The sequence below is a fragment of the Taeniopygia guttata genome, chromosome 6 (genome assembly GCF_048771995.1).
Source record: "Taeniopygia guttata chromosome 6, bTaeGut7.mat, whole genome shotgun sequence".
In the NCBI taxonomy this organism is placed as follows: domain Eukaryota; kingdom Metazoa; phylum Chordata; class Aves; order Passeriformes; family Estrildidae; genus Taeniopygia; species Taeniopygia guttata.
The window spans coordinates 34,298,097-34,317,724 of NC_133031.1; the positions used below are offsets into that span (position 1 = coordinate 34,298,097).

The 19,628-nt window shown below is 44.1% G+C and overlaps 1 protein-coding gene across 3 annotated transcripts in view; it reads right to left on the reverse strand.

Annotated features, from left to right (window-relative positions):
* Positions 1–8,253: 8,253 nt before the first annotated feature.
* Positions 8,254–19,628, reverse strand: part of C6H10orf90 (chromosome 6 C10orf90 homolog) — a 60,130-nt gene continuing 48,755 nt past the window's right edge. For all 3 annotated transcript variants that reach the window (XM_072931355.1, XM_030276606.4, XM_072931356.1), the window contains exons 5-9: positions 18,675–18,925; positions 17,491–17,686; positions 10,497–10,560; positions 9,374–9,473; positions 8,254–9,217 (exon numbers count right to left, since the gene is read on the reverse strand). In XM_072931355.1, the coding sequence (XP_072787456.1) occupies positions 9,179–9,217; positions 9,374–9,473; positions 10,497–10,560; positions 17,491–17,686; positions 18,675–18,925 (650 nt within the window). In that variant the 3' untranslated portion in view covers positions 8,254–9,178. The remainder of the gene's footprint in view (positions 9,218–9,373; positions 9,474–10,496; positions 10,561–17,490; positions 17,687–18,674; positions 18,926–19,628) is intronic.

Here is a 19,628-nt window from a genome sequence, read left to right on the forward strand (position 1 = left end):
CAACTCCTACCTTGTCTGAGTGATAAAGCACTGTGACATTAAATTCAAGCATAAACAAAGCTGACAAAGCTATCCTGAATTTCTTGATGCATTTAATAAATGAGATACAGGATTTTCAGTCTGTCTCAGGGATAAAACACAGTCAGAGAGAGCAAACCCCTTCCATTCAGCTGTGCTTGGAGAGCAGTCCCTGCCAGCATCGTTGCTGGAAGAAGGACAGCAGGGCTGATGCCGAGTGCCACGGGCTCATCACATTCCCCTTCTCCTGTTTTCCCTGCCCAGTTTGTCCTGCTGCTCCACAAGCAATAGAATTTTGGAAAGCAGCTCCTTTTCTCTAGCAAGGCAGGGGAGTGAGCTCTGCTTTAATGCTGATTAAGCTCCATGTAGTTCTTGACGGGGAAGCTGCACAGAGCCCGTTGCAGGCGGCTGTCACAGGGCCAGGGGTGAAAAAGCCAAGAGGAGCTCAGGGAAGAGCAAACAAAGAAATCCACCCCTGCAAGGATCCAGGACCTTAACAGCAACAACAGCAACCCTGAAATTCTTCAGCAGTTGAAACACAAAGCCCCAAACCTCACATGTTCTTCTCCTGAATGCAGCACAGAGCGCCGAGCTCACCGTGAGCATGGACAGCAGCAGCCCCCTCCCCACCCCAGGCACCCTGCACCCCCAAACCCTGACCCCACAGTCCCAACACCCCAGCAAGGCAGGGCTGAGGGTGTAAATCTCTGCAAAGCAGAGTCATGAAGGTGGGGAAGGGTTTGGAGGGGCCCAAAGAGGAACATCTGGGTTTGCTCAGCTGGAGGAGACTCAGGGGAGACCTCGTGGGGGTCTGCAGCTCCTCCTGAGGGCAGCTCCGGTCTGTGATGGGAACAGGAGCCAGGGAATGGCTGGAGCTGGGCCAGGGGGGATTAGACTGGATTTAGGGAAAGGTTCTTCCCCAGAGGTGCTGGCACTGCCCAGGCTCCCCAGGGAATGGGCACGGCCCCGAGGCTGCCAGAGCTCCAGGAGGGTTTGGACACCACTCCAGGGTGGGATTGTTGGGCTGTTTGTGCAGGAACAGGAATTGGACTCAGTGATGCCTGTGGGTCCCTTCCAATTTGGGATTTTCTGTGATTCCCTGGTTCGCAGTTTTACCCCACAGGAGATTGCCCATCACTATTTTCCTCTACCAGCCTTCCTCCAGGAAGAGGAAAAAGCCTCACGAGCTGAACATTCTTCGGTTTTAGTACCACATGAGCAAATACCCCCATAAAACCCAAACAAGTAAACAAACACAAAATCTTCGGGATGTCTGCACAGCCCTGAACCTCCATGGGGCAAGAAACATCATTTTAGGCTTTCCCACAAATTTCAGTACTGAGAAGTGAAGATTTTCCAGCAAGATCCTCGTATCACACAGGACATTCCTGAAAATATGTCAAGAAGGTGTCCTGTGCTAAAATCCCTTTAAATCCAACAAATAACCCATTAAATATGTGGGGGGAGTTGGGGTTTTTTTTACTCCAGACTAGACAATAAGTGCTTTGATCTGTTGCCTCAAATTTCACTGTCTCTCTGAAAACAAAAGAAAGAAAAAAAGCCACAAATTTTTACATGTCTCACAAGAGGACGGCATTCGACTCAGACTAAAAATTATGAAGTCGTATATTTTTAATATTCCTGTCTAGCCCTCTGCAAACCACAGAACAATGCAACATCCATCATCATAAAAGCTGGGGCAGTAAATTAGGAAGACAGCATATTTGGGGGCATTTTTAAAAGAAAAATAAATATTCCTAATGGGAAACTTGAGAGAAATCATTAAAAATTACTGTGGTATCCATCACAGGAGAATGAAATCAATTAGGTCTTAATCTCCTGTTATTTATGAAGAAAAGAATTAGGAAACAGAATTTCTTTAATGCAGGCATTTTCTGTTAGGTCCTGTTGCATCAGATTTGAGTCCCAAACATAGCAAAACCTCTCAAAAGTAAAACAAATGGGAGTCAAATGTTGGTTTTTTAACAGGAGCTAATGGTGTTAGATAGAGCAGGCAGCCCATAATTATCCATCTTGCACACAGTTTAACTTGGGCCATTACATAATTCCATTTAGGCCAGGGAGCCCTCAGAGTTGTATTTTCACCTCGTGACAAACACCAAAATTAGAGATGTGCTCCCAGCAGCGTAACAGGTTCAGTCCAGATCTGGCACCACTTGAGGGATTTGTTATTAATTCCTCTGGAATTCACTGGAACAACATTACCCACGGAGAGCTCGTGTGGATTTGGCATCCAAGGTCTGGGTTGCTCCCCAAAAATTGGAAATCTATGATGCAATGTGCCCCTGAGGTCACTGAGGGCTGGGCAGGACGGGGCTGTCACCGGGGCTGTGGGGGACAGGAGGTGGCACTTGGGTGTGGGAATCCAGGGCTTCCCTCTGGCTGCCCTGGCGGGTCTGGGACCCTGGCAGGGGTCAGGAACCCCCCTGGACAGAGCCCCCAGAGACACTGTCTGTGATCTCTGTCCATGGAAAAGAGTTTTCAATCTTACAGGATGAATTACAAGCTCTGAGTGTTTGATATAAGTAATAATTAAGTGTGGCATGGGTGCAAAAGTCAAATTTTAGGATTCTAGATTAGGGGTCCAAAGGGGACAAGATGGAGGAAATTGGGTGTGCCTTGTCCTTTTCCTCCTTCTTCATGCCCTCCATGTTTCACTGTGGTGTTGGCATTTTTCTGTTGGTTTAGGCTGGGGACACACTGTCCAACGTAGGTGACAGATATTGGCACGTTATTGTAAATCCAGCACAGGTAGTTTGTGGTATTTAATGTTTGTACCATCCCACTGAGGGCAGAGCCCCACACGCTGCCCTGCAGGACAGAGCTGCGGCAGGGCAGCAGAACATGTTAGAGATAAACAGAATAAACAACCTTGAAACAGCACAGACCAATTATGGCTTCTGCTTTGGCAGCGGGGCTGAAAGACAGAGACTTTCTACAATCTCAGAATCATCAATACCTCAGATTCCGACACTTGGGGACCTGGTTTAGTGCTGGGCTTTAGAGGCACTGCTGGGCTCAGAGACCTGATGGTCTTAGAGGGCTTTTCCAACCCAAATAATTCCAGGAGCAGGGGTTGGAGCTCCTCTGCTCTGGCTGGGGGAGCTGGGGGTGTTCACCCGGAGGAGGACCCAGGGAAAACTAAAAACCCTTTTGAGGCCTCCAGGAGAGCTGAAGAGGGACTGGGGACAAGGGATGGAGGGACAGGACACAGGGAATGGCTCCCACTGCCACAGGGCAGGGATGGATGGGATATTGGGAATTAGGAATTGTTCCCTGGCAGGGTGGGCAGGGCTGGGATGGAATTCCCAGAGCAGCTGTGGCTGCCCCTGGATCCCTGGCAGTGCCCAAGGCCAGGTTGGACATGGGGCTGGAGCAGCTGGGACAGTGGGAGGTGTCCCTGCCATGGCAGGGGTGGCCCTGGGTGGGGTTTAAGGTCCTTTCCACCCCACCCCATTCCGTGACTCTGGGATTGTTCAAAGCCAGCTGCATGTGCAGCCAGCCTGGGATTTAACCAGAACATTGCTCTTTTCTCATCATTTCTACCCCAAATCATGGCAAAATCTGTCTCCAGCACATTTCCCTGTCTCCTTCCTCAGTGACAATTTCAGAGGACAACCCAGTTACAAAACCAGATTTCTGTCCTCAATATGGTTTTTGTTTGACTCTCTGGCCACAGTTATATATCACAATAAATTAAATGACTGCTGAGGGACCTTCCTTCCAGACACCATTAATCAGAAAATTAGCCCACATTCAGACTGGACACTATTCCCCTGGCCACCCTTTGGTCAGGATTTTTATTAATTTTCCCCACATCATGGATACAAAGTGCTCACTTCAGGGCACAAAAACTTCTGGAAAACCACAGCAACATGAAATAGAAATGGATGTCTCCCCATTCAAGCACAGCTGCATGAGCCCATCAGATGTGAAATAGCAGATGGCCCAAGAAAGAAGTTGAAGATGATAAAATTGTTTCCAAAAAGTTTTTTTTTTTTCTATTTTATACCAAGTTTCTACAGCCGGTTGCAGACTTGAAATATCTCCAGAACCACAGAGAGCCCCTCTGTGATAGGTGTTTGTACCCTGGAATTATATATTAACTGAATCTAGTCATGATAAGATACTGCAGAAATTAAAATTATGTTAAACACGAAGACTAAAAATATATCCTGTGACAATTTTTTTTAAATACCCACTGAATTTCTGCAACTAAGAGCTCTTTTACATATTCTTATCTATGCAACATCATCCTCAAGCAGTTTGTTGCACTGCTCCTATTTTATATCATTTTATGTAACTCTGTGTACTATGAGAAAATTGATGCAGTTTCTTCTCCCTTTTTTCTTTTTATTTTTACTTTTTCATCACCCTGCAGGTGGTAGGGAGATGATACACCTCATTATCTTATTCTGTGGGTCATCTAAAATGAGTATTAAGTCATTCTACCTCCCACAGCCTTTGGTACAAAGCCAAGGAGAGCTCGGAAAAGTAAAATTCCTGACCTAAAAAAAGAGAGGATGCTTTATATTCTCTACATAAAATGAGGTTTTAAGAGAGGATGCTTTATATTCTGAACATAAAAATGGAATGGTTTGGGTTGGGAGGGACCTTAAATCCCATCCAGTGCCACCCCGGCCATGGCAGGGACACCTTCCACCGTCCCAGGCTGCTCCAAGCACCCTCACATGGAATAATTCCTTCCTGATAAACATGACAAGCTTATTCCAACAGTTTTCTCACAGCTAAACTGAAATTGCAAGAGATAAAATCATAACCTCCCAAAACACCTCCAGCTGGGAGACAAGTCCCCTTCCAGGACCCAACCTCATTCTCCATGGGCAGAGTGGCACCACACAATGAGCAGCACAGGCTCCTCTTCTCTGATGAGGATTTTGGGCAAGGATATTTGTGATTTTGGCATAAGTAGACACATATTTAAACCAAATCCTAATAAATCTTTCCATCCTTGCACTGAGCTCCTCCACCAATAGTAAATTGGATGGATTTTCTGTAGCTTCTTTCATTCTGGTCTGGTTTTATGCTCAGGTAAATTTGCATTTCAGTTGAAATAAATGCCCTTTTATTCAAGGGGCTGCAGATGGGGAATGCTCCCAGCTGGGGTTGGGATTTCTCCAACCCCCATTTCCTGGTGCTGACCTCTGGCCAGGACAGGGGGATCCCACGGGACCCGGCCACATCCCAAAGCAGCAACCAACTCCACAGGCTGCAGTCACAGTGCCTGGAGAAATGTGACCCTGTGGGACAGCCCTGCACCCTGACGGGCTCCAGCAGGGACAAGTGGCCACTCAGAGCTCCTGGGGGGATGCTCACCCACCCCTCAAAGCACACAGGCACTTCTGTCCCTGCAGTCAAAGGGGCAAACAGCCCTGCAGATGAGGCAAGCTGGATTTTCAGCCCTGAAGCTCTCACTGCTAGGGCTGTATCAGGGAATGGTTTCCTCTGGAGAGGGCTGCCAGGAACTTTATCCCTGCTTTTGTGTGTTGTTTTCCTTGTAAATCAGCATTTCTGTCCCAGAAAATATTGCACTAACGTGACCAGTCCCAAATATCCAACAATAAAACCCCTCCAAAGCCTTACCCAGACATTCTCCTCATCTCTCTGAGCAGCTGAGTAAACTCCAAGATGTAACTAATGACTTGCATACACATACACAGGAAAATATTTGGGTTTAAATAAAACCCCAGAACACTGGAACCCTCAGTCCTTTACACTACAATGACTTCCAACCCTTAAGGAGGTTTTTCTGTCAGTTGAGATTAATGATGTCAGCAAGCAAACAAACACCACGTCCTGCACACCTCCAACACCCATGTGGGCTTCATTTCCACTCCTGCAGAATTCCAGCCCTGTGGGGAGCTTTTGTGCTTGGCAAGGACAATGCCAAGGCAATGTGCTGACAAGTCCACACAGGCTCTGTGCCTGAATACCCCCAAAACTTCCCAAATCTCCCCCAAACCAGCCTTGTTAGAAATCCTGACGTGTCCCTCCCAAAGGCACAGCACCAACACCCACAGAACTTGAACTCAATCTGCAAATTTCTCCAACAGGAAGGAAAATTCCAGCTTGACAAGGGTGGGTGACCTCCAATTTTCCTGTTATCTGCTGGCAAATGGGCTCTTTGAAGAGCCTGCAGGGCCAAAGGGAGATACCACCACTTTTTCCCTAACTCTGAACTTCCTAAAGCTGATGTCTCTTTGTCCAGGGCTATTCTATTCCTGTTTTCCTGAAATGACATTTTCCTGCACAGTCCATTTTCTGTCACAATGATTGGATTGTAGAGCTGAAATGAATGCCAGAATTGTTTGCTGGATACATTACCAGATAACTTTTTTCTTTTCCTCAAGCCCAGAAAGAGAAATTAGGTTTGCAACAGAGATAATTTTTGGTTTTCTGAAGCACAGGTTTTGTACCATGTAAAACATTCCCAGACAGTGATTTGCATCATGCATTTTCCTCACTAGTTTATTTGTACAAAAGAAATTCCACCTCAGACTGCCACAGATTTGTCCTGCAGGTTTTAAAAATCATGTTTAGAGAAAATAAAAACACTTGGAAATAACCCTTTTACAAAGCCAGAGGATTTTTTTTTTTCCTTTTGGTTGATGCACTTGGCTTCATGCTGTGAGCCAGAGGAGCTGCTCCTGAGCCAGGGGAGGATGCAGGAGGTGAATGTTGAACCCTGTCCTCAAGGAGGGAGAGGAAACCAGGCCAGGGGAGGTGTCATTCCCTGCTCAGGGCATTCATGGTGGTGCCAAGGGGTAAAATCCCACCTGAAGCCTGTGCTGCTCTTCCCAGGAAATGCTAACATTTCCTCACAAGGATCACCTGGCTGCTACAATTTCCAAGGAGGATCAGTTCCCTTGCTTGACATTCCCAGCCAGATGGTGGGAAACATGTAAAATACATGCATTTATTTACATAGATTTACATATGGGCATGGGGTAGGCACATGCTATGGCATGTAGATGAATGTTTCTCCCCCTTGAGTCCTCATTCTTTGATTTTTTGACTTCAGGAAAATGCAGCTTTGCTTCATCAAGTCACTGTGGCTGGTAGATGAAACCATCTCCCTTGAATTCCTGGGTATCCTGCAGGACAAATGCCTGATTTCCATGGGAAACACTCTCATTCCCAAGGAGGAAGATCCTGTCTCTTCCTCTCTGCCAGAGAAGAAGTGGGAAAGGTTTTTGTGCTCCCTTCTGGTGTCAATCCCAGCCCAGGGGACATCCCTGACCTGGGAGTGATTATTTTGCTGTGTCCTCCATGGATACCAAACTCCAAATGTTTTCTCTCCGTGCCAAAATCTCTTGCTGTGGCTTTAGGGTGAGACTCCAGGCAGGCCTAAGAGCATACACTAAAGCAGGGTGAAATGTAAATAACATTCTTCTATTTCCCAGATGTGCAGGAAATAATGCACCTGAGGGTACAGACGTGATGAACCAAAGCTGCGTTTTCCTGGAAAAAAAAATTCCTAAAAATCAGAGTCAAGGGGGAGAAATGTTCCATTTCTACTGAAATAAAAGAGAATCTGGGCACTGATTCTGTAGGAAATGTCTCTGGTCATAGTGAGCTACAACTGGATGAAAGCATGAAAGAGAATCCTTCTTGGTGTCCCTTTTCTGAATTCTACTTGGGGTCATCTGTGGTCCAGCCTTGGCTTTGGTTTCCAGTACAGAATGACTTCCTTGGTTAAAAAGCTGTTTTTCAGGGAAAAATGCTGGCAGGGCCTTCCTCACTGCTTTACCTTCCACCTCCTATCCCAACAGATTGAACTGCTGATTAGTTTTTGAAGATCTAAAATATATTTGTTCAACAGATCTCCGTCTTCTCTGCAAGCAAAAATTCCCATTGTTATTCCTACATTAACTGGGAAGCTGAAACACAAAAAGGCAAAATAATCCAACAGAAACAGAGCAGAAAACACCCCAGGTCCCTGTGTCCAGCACAGGTCACCCAGCTGGAGGTTATCCCAGTGGCTCACAAACATCCCTCTTCCAAAAAATCCTGACCTTGCATCTCAGCCTGGATTAGGAAAACAAAGCAGAACCATCAAAGGCCAAATTCCAGCCTCCTTCAAACCCCATCTCAAACCCTGTGCAGCAAAATTTAACACTTGCAGTGATTTTTAGGGGCAGTGGTTTTTTTCCCATGGGATTTGTGGGTACAAAGGCACGACTTCTCAGGCAGTTTCAATAATTGTGTTTTATTTAACAGCACCAAATAAAAACACAGCGCTTGGATCAATATTATCCTCATGCTTTATTCCATAAATAAACTCCATTGGTTTGTGAGCTGCTTGTTTTTACTTCCAACATGTACAAATAAAGATTTAAATATTTTTTTGGAGGAAACGTGACAGCTGGTTTGAGTTCTGCAAGTCTTGATGCAAACATCCTTCTTGGCACCACTCCTTCATCTGCCATTTCTAGAAACACTTTGTGCTCACAGAAGTGGAGCAAAACGTATGTTACAATGAAAAACGTGAAAAAAGTGTTATAAACAAATATTTAAATATTGTTTTTTAATGGGAGAGCTTGCTAGGTTGTTTCACTCTATGAACAGGAATGGAGTTCTTCAGAAAGTTGAAATATTGGTCCCCTTTGGAATGTTAAGTATTAATGTGAAACTGCTGTTGCTCTGATGATGTGGTAATGCTATTTCAACTGGTTCCTAAACATAACAAATAACAGTTTTCTTCAAGGATTTAACTCACAGGAAATCAATTAAGAAAATACTTCAGAGAAATAAGTTTTCCACGTCTTATAAACACTGGGCTATTGCTACAGAGAAGGCACTTTAAAAAAAAAAGATTAAGATAAATAATACCCCTGTAATGCAGTATTTGCATTAAAAATTCTTAAAATTATTTCCTCTGGGTAAAATGACCAAAAGGTGATGCTCTGGGACAGCTGTGCTCCCTTTTAGGCTGTTTTTGATTACTTCAAAGTTGCCTTAAAATTTCAATTGAAACATAAATGATCTTTCTTTATACAAAGAGCCAAAGATAAGAAAAATACCTCCAGGTAATTGAGATAACAGTTGATTTTATGGCTTATCTAGAAGTCAAAGGCATTCAAGATCCAATTAGGATGATGAGCAAGAGACTCCTTTGTCACTCCGTGTTTCTGTGAAGGAGCTGGTCCAGTAATTGCTAGGGGAAAAAAAAAAATACAAAAGTGCTTTAAAATACTGTTAAAATCCATCAGGTGATAGAAATGTTTAGTGATGGAGGAGGTGAGGTGGAGTTGGCATCCCAGATTTCAAAATTACTGTGTCCATTTGCTCAGAAACAACAGGAAATTCTCACCTTTTTAAACATCTCCACACGCAGCCTGTTGCTCTGGATGATGATCCGCTTCTGTTTCTCTTCTTGTTTCTTTTTAACCTCAGGTAAATTGTCATAAATCCTGTCAGGAATTCAGAAAGCAGAGTTCATGTCATCCCTGGGGCTCACAAATAATTAATTTTTCCTGTAGGGAATGTTTGCCTTCCGTGCAGTACTTGTAATGGGCATCTCTAAGTATTTAAATTTGATTTATGGCATGAGAATGATAAATTATTAACAGTCATAGTTTGATACAAAATCTGTCTGGTTTTCAAATCTTGCTGAAAATTCTGATTTTGGAATAAAAAAAGTAAAGAAAGAGATGGGATCAGGTAATTTCAAAGCAGTAGCTTCCAATGAGCTCAGTGAAGTTGGTTTCAATTTCTAGCAACAAAATTCCAACCAGAATCTGGGTTGTACACTTTTTTTTTTGTATTTATGTCACACAATTAGTATCAAACAATCACTTTCAAATAATTTTCTAAAATACAAGAAAAACATCATTATAAGTCTGCAAACTGTTTGCATTTTTTCACTGTCATTAGGAACACTTTTTACCAAGGACAACACAATCTTTCCAATCTAAAAGTAACACCCTGATATGAAGCCCAGACCCACACACTAAAACAGCACAAAATCTGAAATATAGAAAAGCCAAAACCTGAGGCATCAGCATGAGCACAAAGCCTGTTTAGTTCTTGGTTCTCCTCATAATATTTTGCAATTCCAGGTTCTTGAAGCAGCCTGTTTTGGCTGGGGATTGTATTATGGACAAGAGGAAATGGACACATCTGAGGACAGAGATTAATTCCTCTTGGTGCCTTCTGCAGCTTCCCTTGCAGGAAGTGCAATGCAGCTAAAGATCAGATACCACATTCCTCATGATTTGCTGTCATTCTCATCCTCTGTGCCATAATTAGGGAGAAAATCATCCAAAATGACCTCACTGCTTCCTTTTTTGGGTGTTCAACATGAGGGACTTGCCAAGGGTTTGGTTTTTATGCCATGGCTGCCCCGTGGTGTTGAAAGGGCAGGGCTGCCCAAATCTAAGGTGATAGAGCAGAGAAAAATTCATGGACAAACTCCAAAGCAGAGAGATTTGTACCTTTTAGATCTCATGTGCATCTCTTTCTCAGGAATGACTCTCTCCTTTGGTTTGAAGAGGTTATCTGGCAGAGAGAAAATAAAGTTACTACTGGAGGGATCTGCTTTTACTGAAATCTCAAATGTCATATCCCATGGAGCCACAATTTGCCATTCCTGGTTAAAGTTTTCAATGCTTAAAGCCAGATCCAAATTTCCAAATCCCTCCAAAACTTCCTCACAGGTTCCTGCAGGCAGTTGCACCCTGGCTGCTCCTCAGTGTGTCAGGAACCTGCCCTGGTACAGCCATTTCTGATTCAATTTACACCTGTTTTGCAGGGCTGTGGATAATTATCTGAGCTTTAGAAGGAGGAAAATCACATTACTCCTTCTGATCAAGTATGAAGAGATCTGTGATAATTCCAATCAGCATTTCCCTGGATACAGGAAAATAATTTCTGATCTGAGCAATTAGTGGTTCTCAGGAAAAGGAGATTTTAACGTTTTCCTTGCAAAAATGAGTCCTGAAGGGGAAGGGAGGATATTTGTACAAGGTGGGAAGCCAAGAAATAAATGAGATTACTGTTGTATCTCTGAGTAAAATTCATGGAATCACAAAATGGTTTGGGCTGGGAGCAACCACGAAGCTCATCCCATTCCCACCCCTGCCATGGCAGGGACACTCCCACTGTCCCAGGTGCTCCAACCCCAATGTCCAGCCTGGCCTTGGGCACTGCCAGGGATCCAGGGGCAGCCACAGCTGCTCTGGGAATTCCATCCCAGCCCTTCCCCACCCTCCCAAGTGGGAATTTAGGAATTGGGAATTCCTAATTCCCCATCTCAAATCCATCCCTGCCCTCTGGCAGTGGAAGCCATTCCCTGTGTCCTGTCCCTCCATCCTTGTCCCCAGTCCCTCTCCAGCTCTCCTGGAGCCCCTTCAGGCCCTGGCAGAGCTCTGAGCTCTCCCTGGAGCCTTTTCCAGGCTGAACAATCCCAAATCTCTCAGCCATTCCTCATAGCAGAGATTTTCCATCCTTCCAATCAAAATCAAAGGGAGGGAGGCTCTGACGCCTCCTTTGCCTCAGGACTGACTTTCCCCCCTCAGCACTTGTCTACACTTAATCATCCTTGTTAAATCTTCAGCACACACAAGCCACATGCTCGATTTGCTAGGAAAACATTATTTGTCTTTTATTTATTAGTGTTCTAACGCCCATTTGCATGTTGATTCACTTAAAAGGAATAAACACTTGGATGCTACTGCTGTCCAAATAACTCTGAAAGTGCAGAGAGAAGATTGTCTGTGACTCAGGGACACCTTCCACTATCCCAGGTTGCTCCAAGCCCCTTCAACCTGGCTTTGAACTCCTCCAGGGGTGGGGCATGATGACACATGAGCATTCCAGACCTTTGTGTGTAGCCACCAGAACAGGAAAAACCCATCCAGGGATTTGCAGACCCACTTCCTATCCCATATACAGCATGATAAACTGATAAAATGTATTTTTCCTGCAAGTCCCTAAGCCAGGGTGGTCTCTATTTTCAATTTCTGGGAAGCAGCACAGAGGCTGGGAGCTGTGCAGGTGCTGTTGTTCCAGAATAATCCTCTCCTGCTGCCACAGAAGGGCATCAGACCCATCCCTGCTCTGGAACAAGATATGTGGCTCTGCAGGGCTTTGAAGGGATAGTCTCAAAAGAGACTCTGGGGAAAATCCTCCAAGAAAATAATAAATCCACCTTGGTTATGGAAATGCCCTTTGTGAAGCAGTGTGGAGCCACGAGGTTAATTCTCATGGCCAAACATTCCTGTAGTACTTCCCAGCTGGCTGTTTAACAGAAAAAAAATCACATGCAAACATTGAGGCTAATCCTTGCTGGATTGTAGGATTAGGATTCAAAAGTGAAATGAGAAATAAATATAAAAAATTTGCTAGAAATGAGAAAATAAAAGTCAAGTGTGCATTTAAATAGTTGTTAATCCTCTACACTGAGCAGAAAGCTCATTTCAAAGAGGAAGAGCAGCAAACAGAGCTGAAATAACCCCGAGCTCATCCTGGAGACCTGACTTAAAGCTCCTTCCTACCAAACAAAGATCAAATGGGCCACAATTCCCCCCTAAATTGTGTTTCAGCTGTTCCTTATCAAAGCTCCTTATCAGATTTCATAGCCTTGGATGAATTTTGGAGAAGGGATTTCAGAGCAGACCTTCAGCACTGCCAGGGATGCAGCACAGTTAAATACAGCTTTAGACAGGGAGGACTGGGTCACCTCGTTGGTGTTTTATTCACACCTTGTGAAACTCCTGACTGTCTGGCACTCACAAGCTGTAAATGAATGCAAATAGGTCGTCCCTGTAATATATTTTAATTAATGCTAAACTGCACCTCCAAGAGGATGAGTAACTCTCCTGCTTGGGAAGTCAGTAAATATTTAGACAGAGAACAGATAAAATAATTGTGTTGGAACCAGCCCCTGACTTCCTATTTACCACTAAATCACTGGAGCACTTAAAAGAGGAAAAACAGTGGCAAAATTTATCAAAGTATACACAATATATATACATTTTCTTCTAACATGAATGTGAATTCTCAAAGTTTGGTAGGAGCTAAAATGTGCCTTTGAGGATGTGTGAAAAGCAAAGCACTGCTGGTGGTGGATCTCTAATTTAACTGCTCTTTTACTGAACTGAAAAAATAATTCACCAAAAACCCATTTGCCCAGAGAAATCCTAGGATACAGAACACTTCTTTAAGCACTGGGGCTTTTTAAAATCAGCAGTCCCCTAAAAAATAAATTAGCCTTGAATCTAAGATAGATGTGGATGTGATGTTGAGCTCCTCGTGTCCATGGGATTTTCCTGGGAATTCATGCAGGGGATGTAAAGCAGTGCCTACACCCAGGGGTGCTGCCCAAACTTTGCACATCCCCTGTCAGTGACTTCATGCACTGAACTGCTCCAGCTGCAGCCAGCACATGAGGTTTTGGTGCTATTTACACAAAATGCAATAACCCCTGAGTCTAAGGGTTCAGGGTAAGGCTGCCTGGCTCCTACTCACCCCACAGAAATCCTAAATCTCACAAGTGCTCCTCGCCCCAACAGCACTCATAGGAAGTTGGTTCCCAGATTTTCCAGCTGTTCAGGTCTCTCCTTCTACTACTGAGACTTCTGACCCTCCTCAATATTTCATTTTTTTCTGGAGAACATTACTAAAATGTCTAAAAAGCCGTAAAGTTGAGAGGTTTGTGGAAACATTTTCGTATTAGAATAATTTTGGGAATGTTGCTGGAGATTTCAGTCCTCTCTATCCAAATGATACTTAAATATTCATGGATTTTAGCCAGAAAAACCAAAATATTAGCATTTCACCTGGCCTTCATAAATCTTTCCAGTATCATCCTAAAAAGCTTTTTTTTCCTCAAAAAATCAGCAGCTTTTGATGAAGGTGTGGCAGAGTTGATATTAGTTTAATAATATCTTCAAAACAGATCATTCCTTTTCCCAATTCCATTACCTGACTGCAGCTTAGACTTTATTCAGAGCTGCCACCCAAAAAAAGCCAAATGAATGAGTGGCACTATTAAAAGTTTGAATGGGGAAAAGAGAACTGGGAAATGACCCAAAATAAATAACTCAAATAAAGGGACAGCGGAGCACCAATGTGTAAGGCCACAGGAATCCACCTGAGTGGCTGCAGGATTATTGCAAATTTCTCTGATTGCCACCTTCTCCTCCCTCAGTCCAAACAAAAACCTCCCTGGCACAGGGCTGCTGGAGAAACCCAGCCCTGGAAAACCCAAAAAAACCCAATCCTTGTGGATGTGACAGCCTGGTCAGAGAGGGAGACAACTTGATGAGTTTTCCCAGGATTGGCTTGTGAGAATTTAGGGAGTTGAAGTTAAACAATGATAGCTTTTTATTCTAAGCAACCTGCAGGTGTTGTTTTCCTACTCTCTGTTTTCCTGTTTTTCCCCAAAGATTGTTTATAAAAAGGCGTTTTTGTTAATTAGCTAATCAGGTGACATGTATTGATTGATTGACCAATGTGGTCTGTTGGTATCAGAACAGTCTATATAAAACTATATAGAAAACAGTCTAATCCCTATAAAAGAGGGATTTTCAAAGTGAGATGCTGTGCAAACCAGCCTTCGGGTGAGTCTGTGTCCTTTCTCACTCAACAGCAACAAATCCTCACCCTCCAGTTCCAAAAACACTTTTGGGGGAGGTTTAGAAGCACGACTGAGGGGATATAAATTATTTCCAAGACATTACTCAAGATCGAGGGTTTGGAGGCAAAGCCAGAGGAGCTCAGCAGGCTCCAGGGTGGGATTGAAGGGTAACCTTCAACTCCTCTGGCCAATCCCAAAGAACAACCAACCCCTCCAAGGACAGGAAAAGGGCAGGTGGGCAAAAACCCCAAACATGCTTGAGAAATTGCGTTCAACCTCCCAAAGTGCCTGTGCACACCAAGATCACAGGGCTGTTCATTATGCAGATTTAAAGGGCCATAAACAGCTGGTAGTCCTGTCACTGCAGTAATTACATTACGGTTTTGGAGATTTAAATGCAGTTATTTGAACATTGTTTCTATTCAGCTCGTCACAGTGGGATCTCTAATTTGTTCGACACAGTCAACAGCAGAGTTGTCTATCTTGGACTAATTAGCACGCTCAAAATTTAGCAGTGCCCATTACCCAGCACAAAGGCTGCCTGAGAGTTCTGTGCAGGTTCTGTGCTTTCAAAGAGCCCTCGTGACGATAAAACCTCGTGCAGGATAAACATTTTCATTTTCCTCAGATTACTTTCAGCGTTTTGTAAAACCCCGCTCGTGAAGGACAATTAAAAAGTGGTAAACAACTCAGGGTTTTGAGGATGGGAAGGTAAATGGGAACTGCACAGATGTTGGTATTTATATGGAAATTATGCTGAATGCCAATTATTTTTCTCCTACAAGAAACTGAAGTTGTAACAACACTGTCAAAACACAGGGAAACCCTGCTAGTCAATAATTTCATGTTACCAATAAAGATGTTTTAGGCTGATAGAATAATCTCTCTGGGAGAGAGAAAAAACCTCTGCAGGTCTTTGCTCTCTGGGTGTAAAATATTTTAATGGAATCAAAGTTGCAAAAGTAGAGAGAAGCACAGGTACTAAACTTATTTCAGCAAACTGCTCAAAACACCTTGGGCTGCAGTTTAGCCCCATTTCCACCTGAATAAAAGCAGGCACCCACCTCTCCCCATCCTGGGCCACCCTCCTGGGTGGGTGTTGGAGCCCTGGCTGCTGAGAATTTCGGACTTTCTGAACTAACCCCCAAGAGAACTCTGCATTTGACGTGAGGCCGTGGAGAAGGCTTCCAAAATTGAATAATAGAACTGAGATTATGAGTGTGCCGTTTGAATAGATGTGTAAAATCACATAGTAGAAAACGTAAAATTTAAATTTTTAGAATATAATAATACATATAAAACAAGACAGAAGTTTTAAGACAGAAACTAGTCCTTCTTCTTTACCTTCTTCTTCATAAGTTTAAGTAGTATTGTGTAATTAAATAAAAAGTCCACATTACAGAGCACAAATAGTTATTAAGATGAGCTACAGAAACCAAAGATTCTCTCTAGGCAAATTTACCTTTAATGACCAACCACTAAAAGATGGAAATAGTTGTTAACTTCAATAATTAATGAATATATTTCAATATTATGATTTTATTACTCATTAAACAAGCATAAAGTTTAAAACTTCATTATCATTTGAGAAGAAATAGATTTAGCCTTTTATATTTTGTTTCATAAATTATTTGCAGAGTGGTTTGGGGGATTTTCAAAGATGTTCAGACAGAAGTGGGAGATTTTTGCCACTTCCTCTAAGACAGATGACAAATTCCTGGTGTGCTGCTGGCAGAGCTCACAGAGTCCTCACACTGCACAGCCCTGAGAGATCTGATTCCAGGTAAATTGACTTGGATCATGGAAATGGCGAATTAATTCTATTCAGCCTTTAAGATAGAATCCATGCTTTGTGCCGTGTTTCCTTATGTTTATTTAGCTCTCACTATAAAGACCCAGTAGGAAGTTGGAATTCTCCAGGAAACTCCAAGAGCCCTGAAATGGGGCTGCACCCACCTCTCCTGCACCCACCCTCATTCCCCAGGCAGCCAAAAATCCCTGTTTGTGTTTCCCTGGGTTGAGGACATCAAATATTCCCTTTCCTGCATCTTCCAGGATGCAGTTTGTTTAATCTTTTCAATTAATTTACTTTTCAGCAGAATAATGTATCTTCAAGCAGCCACAGATTTAAAAGCAAGATGTAAAGAGGAACGCCAATCAATCAAATAAATCTTTGTTCTTTAGTCAACTGAGTTAATGATCATCCAGATGGCAATTCAAAAAAAAAAAAAAAAAAAAAGAAAGAAAATAAAAAGAAAAGCAATTTGTTTTACATCTTGAGCTTAGATAACATTTACAGAGGTGTTGTGTGGGCTGTGAGGGAGAGAAGGGTTTCCCTCATGGGGGGTTGAGGCTGTTTGCCACAGGCTAATCAGCTTTAATTAGGAAATCACAGAGTTTGCATGCCTTGATGTAGCAGGGCTGGGCAGACCAGAGCTCCTCCCCAGCTCTGGGATTTCTGACAGAAGTGACAAATCCACACCTGCAGCTGGGGCTCCTATCCCAAATCCCACCTGCCTCCCTGCTGCCACCTCTGTACCCAGACTGGTCATTCTGTGGGCTGGGAGAGGATGAAATGTCATTTATTGCCATCTCCCCAGAACCAGCAGCAGCTGAAGAACACAACTGCGTGTGACAATGACAAAAAGTCCCCAAGGAGCTGCCACAGAGCACAGGAAACTCCTCATCCCCACTGACCCATCTCTGAGCTGCTGGGGATTCCTGCCAGGAGCATCTGCACCGATGCTGGAGAGTGAACCAGGAGCAGCACCTCTCCTGTTTCTCCCCAAATTTCATTTGGAAATTCCACCCACGACTTCCAAAGGGACCTGCTGGTGCTCACAACTCACCACTGAGAGGGTCAGGGATGGTGAATTGCTTCTTCCTGCTGGAAGTGGAGGTGGAGAGCTTGGGAGTCAGAGCTCGGGGGGTGCCTGGGGGAGCCTCCCTGTGCTGGGCCCTCCTCAGCTGCACCATCAGCTCCAGCCTCTTCAGCCTCTCCTGGGAGCGGGAGATGAACTCAGGGTTGTGGATCTCCAGGGCTTCCTGCAGGAACAGAGAAGTTGCTTTGTGCTCTCCTGAGTCAAAGGGAGGAAAAGGTGTGATGGGCACAGGGCTGAGTTTGGTTAGAGATGGTTAAAGTGGTGAAAATGAGTCTGGGTTTGGGTTGGAAATGACTTTAAAGCTCATTCCACCCCCTGCCTTGGGCAAGGACACCTTCCCTGTCCCAGGGTGCTCCAAACCCTCTCCAGCCTGGCCTTGGGCACTGCCAGGGATCCAGGGGCAGCCACAGCTGCTCTGGGTACCTGTGCCAGGGCTGCCCACCCTCCCAGGGAACAATTCCTGCCCAATATCCCATCCATCCCTGCCCTCGGGCAATGGGAGGCCATTCCCCCTTGTCCTGTCAAGTTTATACATTTCTATGTTTCAAATTACATATTTTTACATCCAAATTCAAGTTCTTGATGTTTTGCCTGTTTCCTTTTCTCACCCCATCACCGAAGCAACTCGTCACTGACAGTTCACAAGCTTTCCTGTTTATTTACATTGTCAGATCTCTCCATGGCTGATCCAGAAAGAAAACACTTCCAGTCAAAGGCTGCTTCAACATTTAGGAATGTCTTAAGACAGAGTCTGCAGCATGTGCAGGAGGAAAAGGCAGGGAAGTCCATAAGCTGCTGGTACCAGCCTGGGCCATGTCCACAGCTACAGCTGGTGCTGGAAGTGCCAGGCACTTGGGAAACTGGGAATTTGTAAATTCCCAAACTCTTAACAAGCTTCCCCACAGGAACAGCAGCTGCAGCTCAGAACAAAGAGCCTGGACAACCAGACAACCAAGCAAGTTCTGGCAGTGGATACAAACTGCCAAAACTTCACTAGAAAGGGAAAAAATCAAGGAATGTGAACTTCTGCCCTTAACAAGTTCCCAGGAAGCAATCACCATCCATGGGGGAAAAGGGGAGAAAAGGGAAAAAAGGGGGGGAAAAAAGGAAAATTAGCAGGAAAAAAGGACAAAATAAAAATGATGCTTTACCCGCAGTGTCCGTGGGACTGCTGGAGTTTGCTCCAGCTGGGAGCTGGATCCTGGCCAGGTGAGCAGGTTTTTCTCCCAGGTCACACCTGGAGAACGAGCCCTGGGCAGTGTCACCCTGGGCAGTGTCACCCTGGACAGTGTCACCCTGGACAGTGTCACCCTGGACAGCGTCACCCTCCTGCCTCGCTCCCGCTCGTCCTGTGCCTCCAGCTCCTTTGTTCTGTCCCTCGGAGCAGGGGATTCAGAATTGCCTTGGAGAGATTTAAAAGTTCGTTAGGAGTGCATGGCTAATTTTTTATTGGGTTCTCCACCTCATTAGACAGAGAGGGCAATTCCTGAAATAAGAAAGCCAGGCTGTTATTAATAGGCCTCATTAGGCAGAAGAGATCAGATCTAATGGTGGCTGCCCTGTGACACCCAGAGTGTCTCTCACATTATCCAGACCTCACATGGAAGGAAATCACAATTCAAACTCCAGGACACTCAGCTCTCTTTGCTGGTGCTTCCCAAAATTTGTGCCATGGAAAGCCAGGGATATCTTGCTGTGACCTGCAGTTGGAATTCATTCCAATTTATTGCAGAAAATACCAGATTGCTATGGGTTTTAACCACAAATCATTTCCCTTTCACCACACTGAGCCTTTCATCAGCACCACTGGTTTTTTTTTCCTTTGTTTTTAATCCAGTTTGCTTTCTGACACTCCTACAGATCTATTAGCCAGTGGAAAAGCTCAATTAAAAAAAAAAAAAAATCAACAAAAGGTTATTGTGCATTATAGGGCATTATTATGAAAGCTGTCAATTGACATTAAGAAAAAGAGATTATTTTCTACACGTATAATTAAGTTTTAATGCTCACTGACTGATACTCCCTGCACAAATTAGGACCAAAAAAGGCTGTGTGCTCAAAAATCAGATTCTCATTCAGAGGACAGAACAAATCCAAAATAACAA